At 39.9% G+C, this 7499-nt stretch overlaps 1 protein-coding gene across 1 annotated transcript; it reads right to left on the reverse strand.

Annotated features, from left to right (window-relative positions):
* Nucleotides 1-6275: 6275 nt before the first annotated feature.
* On the reverse strand, nucleotides 6276-6764 carry LOC111891051 (uncharacterized mitochondrial protein AtMg00810-like). Its single transcript, XM_023887140.1, has one exon. It carries the CDS (start codon nucleotides 6762-6764, stop codon nucleotides 6276-6278), a length of 489 nt encoding a protein of 162 aa, XP_023742908.1.
* Between the last annotated feature and the right edge of the window lie 735 nt (nucleotides 6765-7499).

The raw sequence follows: 7499 nt of genomic DNA on the forward strand, positions 1-7499 counted from the left end.
GGTTAATTTGACAATTCCAACAAAAATTCGACAGCATTATGAGACAGAATGAGAAAATTCCAACCAAAGTTTAAACAATTTTTTTGAACAAATTTCCAAGCAAATCAACCAATCTCAACCATTTTCAAATCAATGTTTTCAAATAAACCGGGCAACAACTAACGATCCTAGGCAATTTCCAAAGCATAACTGGATGCAATTATCGAATTGAAACAATGCAATGTAATAAAAACCAAGGAAAGAAAATACCCGAATTATCCCAAAATTGAACTTGAACCCGGAATCCGCTACTGTGCACCCCAAGCTTTGGTTATTCGTGGGTGCCAACATGCAAGACTTGTTCACTGAAGGAAAATTTTTAACTTTATTTGTGTGAAAAATCCGACGGCGGCTCGTGGTGGCTCAAAAATTCCGGGAAAATTTTTGGTGAGATTTTGAGGTTTTGTTCGGTTAGATGTAAAGAGCTTGGAAAAAGAAACACTTTGGTGGTGTCGGAATTGCGAAAGGTGGTCGGAGTTGGCCGAAAAATGGCCGGAAAGCGGCAAGTTGGGTGGTGGTGGCGCCCCTAAACCCGACAATGGATCGGAGTAAATTTTGGGTGGGGTTTGTAGAGCACGGAAAATGGTGAAGAATGGCGGTGGTCTCGTCGGATTCCGACCGGTGGAACTCCGGGAAATCGATTTTTAGTGAAAAGTGGGTTTATGTGTTCTTGAGAGTTTAAGAGAGAATGGTGAGGGTTTGAGAGAATGAAATGAAGAAGAAGAGTTGCTGGAGGTTTTCAATCCATATTCAAGTGTGGTCAACACCCGGTCAACGTTGGTCAACTCATTAAACCACTTGGTCAACGAAAGTCAAAGCTGGTCAACAAAATAAGGGTTGGCCGCGCAGAGGGGGCACGTGGGTCGCGCAGTCTATGCAGTTAGTGCCATTTTTTTGTCGCAGTTTAAAGATCGGCCGCGCACACCAGCCGCGCACCCGTGCGCAGGTCGCGCGGATCATGCAGTTAGGAATCCGGTTTTTGTCGCGAGTTGAAGACCGGCCGCGCACACCAGCCGCGCACCCGTGCGCGGGTCGCGCATAGTTCTGGTCCCGGTTTGCGATTTTTTTTTCGTTTTCTTCACTAGTTCTTGATTCGGAAGGCCCCAAACACCTAGAAACTCTTGGCTTCTTCAAAAATGACTTCAAAAGTTGCATCAAAACATTTTCAAAACTTCTTTATTCGAACGTAGAGATATGAAAGCATAAAGCTTTCCAAAAATGCCCCTCTTTAACGTCATAGGCGAGACGTCCTTCTAGCTTGGTTCAACACACCGGGACATCCAAGTGGATGATTTCAATAACACTTGCATTAAAACCTTCATAGAATGGCTTTAATCGGTGCCCATTGACTTTGAAAATTTGTCCCGTTTCTTCACTTTGGATTTCGACCGCTCCATGGTCAAAAGTCTTTATTACAACAAATGGGCCAATCCACCTTGATCTTAATTTACCCGGGAATAACTTCAACCGTGAATGGTAAAGTAAGACCCTATGTCCCGGTTCAAAATTCTTCCGGGTGATGGACTTGTCGTGGAAGAGCTTCGTTTTCTCCTTATAAATCCTTGCGTTTTCATAGGATTCGTTTCTCAATTCTTCTAGCTCTTGGAGTTGAAGTTTCCTATGCCTTCCCGCCTCGTCTATGTCGAAGTTGCATTTCTTGACCGCCCAAAATGCTCGGTGCTCTAACTCGACGGGAAGATGAAAAGATTTTCCAAATACCAATCTGAAGGGCGACATTCCGATCGGGGTCTTATAAGCGGTCCGATATGCCCATAAGGCATCGTCAAGTCTCAAACTCCAATCCTTCCTTGTCGGGTTCACCGTTTTCTCTAGAATAGACTTCACTTCACGATTTGAGACCTCCGCTTGACCATTCGTTTGAGGGTGATAGGCAGTAGAGACACGATGAGTCACGTGATACTTCTTCAATAGAGCCTCCATCATTTTGTTGCAAAAGTGCGTCCCTCTATCACTAATCAAAGCCCTAGGCACACCAAATCTCGCGAAAACATTAGACTTTAAAAACTCGATAACCGTTTTGGCATCGTCCGATCTTGTGGCTTTGGCTTCAACCCATTTAGAAACATATAGCACAAGTTGTTGAACCTCTCCCAATAATCATGGAAAGTCTCATTTTGACCTTGGCGGATTCCACAAATCTCATTTCGAAGACTTAAGACTCTTGAGGCGGGATAGAACTTATCAAGGAAAGCTCTTGCCATGTCGGTCCATGAGTTGATCGACCCCGGTGGAAGATAGAATAACCAATCTTTTGCTCTATCGGCCAATGAAAAGGGGAATGCCCTTAGCTTGACTTGGTCATCGGTTGACCCTTGTGGCTTCATGCTAGTGCAAATAATGTGGAACATCTTCAAGTGCTTATGAGGGTCTTCGTTCTCCAATCCATGAAAAGTTGGTAGGTGGTGGACTAAACTTGACTTCAATTCCGAACCTCCTTCCAAAACCGGGTAATTGATACCGGTTGGAGTTTGTGTAACATCGGTCTCCATCATTTGCCTCAAGGTTCTCTCGGGAACTTCTCCTCCGTCCGCCATTACAATCGGTTCAATAATGGGTGGATTTTGTTGTAGGGGTGGTGTTTCGGGAATTTCTTGGCGAGGGTCGGGACTAGAATCGGGTTCTATATCACTTAATGAAGCGGTTTCAACCTCCGGGTCCCCGTGGGGGTTAGAAGTTTGACCACGTTCAACTCGTTTTTCCTTAGCCAAACGCCTTGCTTCTTTTTCGATTTCGGGGTTGTAAATCAAGTCACCTGTACGCTGAGATCTGGGCATAGAGAAACAAATTGATTAAAAATAAACCAGTCCCCGGCAACGGCGCCAAAAATTTGGTGGTTGTCGAGGCCAACACAAATAATAACCCTAAATATTACACACTAAAATAGTGTATAGTGGTAAAGGGATCGAATCCACGGAGATTGGTTAAATTTATAACTCTATGAAAAATCTCTTTGTAAAAATACTTGTAAAATGACAATAAAAATAAAATGGGGGGTTTTGGTGTTTTGAAATACTTGAAACAAACTAGAATTAACTATGATTTAAATAGACAAATGCAACAAAAATAAGAGTTTGATGTAAAATCAATAAGGGAGAGATGGTTGACTTAAAGTTTCCTCACTTTGACTTTTGATGAACATATCATTAGAATCCAATGGTGCAATACTTTGATTTAAATCCTTAATTTGGCTATAGTAATCCAAGGAGCTTGAGATTACCTAGACTTTTCTTAATTGTTGAAATGGCTAGAGAAGCTCATAACAATTTCCTTAGTCAAAGTCACTAATTCCAAATAGCATGTAATTAGTGAAAATCAACTAGCATTAAGAACCAAAAAGTCACCAAATCCAAGAGGGGTCAAATGCTTTCACCACCATGTTGGAGGAAATGTTTTTATGATTGTGTGAAGCAAAAACAACACAAAAATCATTTGTTGCTTGCTAATTTGAGGATCCTTTACTTAATCAAGAAATTAGCCAACTAATCACCACAAACACATTTAAACTCATGAACTAAAACATACAAGTAGTGATAAGATGTTAAAACACAAAACATTCCCATAAAGATTTAAGAACATGTTCATGGATTCTTCAACATTCAACAAAAGTTCAAAGGATTAACCAAAAGTCAACCAAGATTAGTTTAGCCAAGCATGGCTAAACCCAAAGAAACAAAGTTAGAGAAAATTGTACCAAACATTAAGCAAGAATCAAGAGGTAAAAATATGATGTTCTTCAAGTGTTCTTGGCCTTCAAAAGTCTTCAAAACTCCAGAGAGAATCTCCAAAAATCGGATGTCCAAGAGTCCCCAAAAGATGGGCACCAACCTTCCTCAAATAGCCTTCCAAATGGATTTCCGAAAATGCCCCTGCAGGGGGTTGCGCGACCCGCGTGCTGCTACGCGGGTGGGTTGCGTGGGTGGTGCCTGACATGGGCTTCTTTGAGATTTTGGGCCTCCAAAGCATGTCCCACTAGCCCAGATCGAATCCAATCACCTCCTAGCCCATTTTCTTCAAGTTTTTCTTCATTTTAAGCCTAATTTGACCTCTCCAAATCCTCCAAAGCCCGTGCACTCTCCCGATTAACAATCTACGCAAGCTTGAATAAACTCCCGCATCTTGCAAATTTAAAGTTTATTTCTCTCCAAACCTTCAAATAACCATCAAGCTCGTTCCATGCATCATCTCCACAATCACCAAGCCTAACATCATTTTTGTCTACCAAATCTCATCGCTTCCCATACGTCCCGAACACTCCAGCTCCGCTAGACCCGAAAACCTGCAATTATGCTCACAAGATTCGAAAGTACCCGAAATAGTCATAAAATAACAAAATGGAAAATATGCATGGAAATTATCTAAATTATGAATGAAATATGCTAAAATAAACTATAAAAAGAAGTAAACAAAACTAACTATCACAACATCATACCCATTTTGTTCAGAAAACCATTGAATTTGATTTCGTCTAGTGCCTTAGTAAAGACATCAGCAATTTCATTGTCAGATGGGAAAAAAGTAAGTTCAAGGTTTCCTTTTAAGACATGATCTTTAATGAAATGGTGTCGTATATCAATGTGCTTCTTCACGGAGTGCTTAATTGGATTGTGTGAAATCGCAATGGCACTTTGATAATCACAATTGATTGGAATTTGTTGAAACAGGTAACCATAGTCCAGGAGTTGTGATTTCATCCAAAGAACTTGAGAGGTGCAACCAGCAGTATCAGTGTATTCCGCTTTGGCTGTTGATTGTGCAATGCAGTTTTGTTTCTTAGATGACCAACTAACCAATCTTCCACCCAAAAATTGACAGCCACCAAAGGTGCTTTTTCTGTCAACTGAAGACCACCATAGTTCGAATCGGAATATGCTTTTAGGAGGAAACTCTCATTTGCTGGGTACCAGATTCCGAGACTCTTTTTACCTTTGTGGTATCAGAATATTTCCTTGACCGCCAGAAGATGAGACATCTTTGGATTGACCTGAAATCTGGCACACAAACATGTAGAAAACATGATGTCTGGACGACTTTTTGTTAGGTAGATTAGTGATCCAATCATTCCTCTATACTTCTTTTCTTCAACAGCAACACCTGATGGGTCCAAAAAGATCTTGTTTCCGAAACCCATAGGTACCTTTGTAGAGGCACAAGTATCCATTGAGTATTTCTTGAGGAGCTCAGAAATGTACTTCTCTTGGTGAATAAAGATTCCTCTGTTGGTTTGTTTTACTTGGAGACTGAGGAAGAAACTTAGTTCACGATTCATACTCATTTGGAATCAACTAACCATTAATTTTGCAAAATGAGCAACCATTATTGGATCGGTGGACCCAAAAATAATATCGTCCACATAGATTTGAACCAATATGAGATGTTTTCCATTTGATCTTTGGAATAGGGTAGGATCAAGAATTCGTTTTTGAAAACCAAAACACTTGAGAAAGCCAGTGAGAGTCTCGTACCAGGCGCGAGGAGCTTGCTAGAGACCATAAACAGCTTTTTGGAGTTTGTAGCAATAATTTATATAAGATGGATTGACAAAACCAGGAGGCTATTGAAGATACACTTTAGTATCTAGTTTACCATTAAGAAAAGCACTTTTGACGTCCATTTGGTAAACTTTGAAGTCTTTGTGAGTTGCATAAGCAAGAAAAATTCCGATGGCTTCAAGACGGGAAATAGGAACAAAGGACTCGTCATACTCAAGTCCTTCAATCTATGTGAATCCTTTGGCCACTACTCTTTCTTTGTTTCGAATGATAACTCCAGCGCCGTCTAGCTTGTTTTGGAACACCCATCTCGTACCTATAGTGGGATGATACTAAGGAGGAGGAACGAGAGTCCATAATTCTTTTCAATCAAATTCTGTCAATTCTTCTTGCATGGTTGTAATCCAGTCAGCATGTTCAAGTTCTTCCTTGATGGATTTCGGTTCAACCATTGAGATAAATGCCAAGAAATGGCATTCATTTTGGATGTTGGTAGCAGAACGAGTTTGAATGTTGCACCAGATTATGAAAAATTCGAATGGGACTTTGTGAATCACAATACAAAGGTATCTTCTTCATATTGATTGCATAGTCACAAAGCTGAATTTGAATCCAAATGATCTGAGAAGTGCAAGCTGCAGCAACAACATATTTTTCTTTTACTATGGAAATCAAAACATAGGTTTGTTTCTTCGATTGCCAGCTCACAAGCTTCCCATCAAGTAATTAACATCCACCAGAACTGCTTTTCCTTTCGAGTTGAAATCTACCTAGGTTGGCATCCAAAAATGATTGAATGAAGAAGCCAGTCTTCGAAGGGTACCACAAACCCAATGAAGCTGTCCCTTTGAGATAGCAAAAGATATTCTTTCTTGCAGTTAGATGGGGTTCTTTATGATTTGACTGATACCTCGCACAATTGCAAACAATAAACATAATATCAGGTCGACTCACAGTTAAGTATAACAATGAACCAATCATGCTCATGTATAACGTGAGATCAAAAACAGACTTGTCCAATGAAGGTCCAAGTCGTGTGCCAACTGCCACAGGTACTTGCAATTTTGAACTACTCGTCATTCCAAACTTTTCAAGAAGATTGCGAGAATACTTATCTTGATTGATAAAGATTCCTTGTCTGCTTTGAAGAATATTTAATCCCATAAAATTTTTAATCGTCCCCATCATGCTCATCTTAAACTGACTCTTCGTCATATTCTCAAACTCATTCGACAATGTAGGGTCAGTAGAGCAAAAAATAATATCATCGACATAAATTTGAACAAGCATAAGATGAATCCCAACTTTCTTTCAAAGGAGACTGGGATCAACTGATCCTTGTTTAAATTTTGATTGCTTTAAAAAATTGGTAAGAGTTGCAACCAGCCGCGTGATGTTTGTTTTAACCCATAAACCGCTTTATCGAGAATATAACAATGATCAGGATATTTATCATTAATAAAACCTAGTAGTTGCTTGACATACACAGTCTCTTCCAGCACACCATTCAGAAAAGCACACTTGACATCCATTTGATAGACATCGAAATCCTTGTGTGCTGCATAAGCTAAAAATATTCGAACATCCTCGATTCTTGCAACAGGGGTAAAGGTTTCCTCATAATCGATACCCTCTTGTTGAGAATATCCTTTTACAACTAGCCTATCTTTGTTTCGAACCACATTACATTCTTTATCAGTTTTATTTTTAAAAATCCATTTTAAACCAATAACTGATACATCTTCAGGTTGTGGAACAAGTCAGCACAGCTTGTTTCGCTCAAATTCAGCAAGTTCAGATTGCATAGAAACAACCCAATCAGGATGTTCCATACTAGCCTTTACTGATTTTTGTTCGATTTTGGAAATGAAAACATTGAACATGAAAAATTCTTGATGAACATTAAGTACCTCATTTCTAGCACAAAGTTGAGCCGTCGTCAATACTCCA

This window comes from Lactuca sativa, chromosome 7 (genome assembly GCF_002870075.4).
Source record: "Lactuca sativa cultivar Salinas chromosome 7, Lsat_Salinas_v11, whole genome shotgun sequence".
Lineage (NCBI taxonomy): Eukaryota > Viridiplantae > Streptophyta > Magnoliopsida > Asterales > Asteraceae > Lactuca > Lactuca sativa.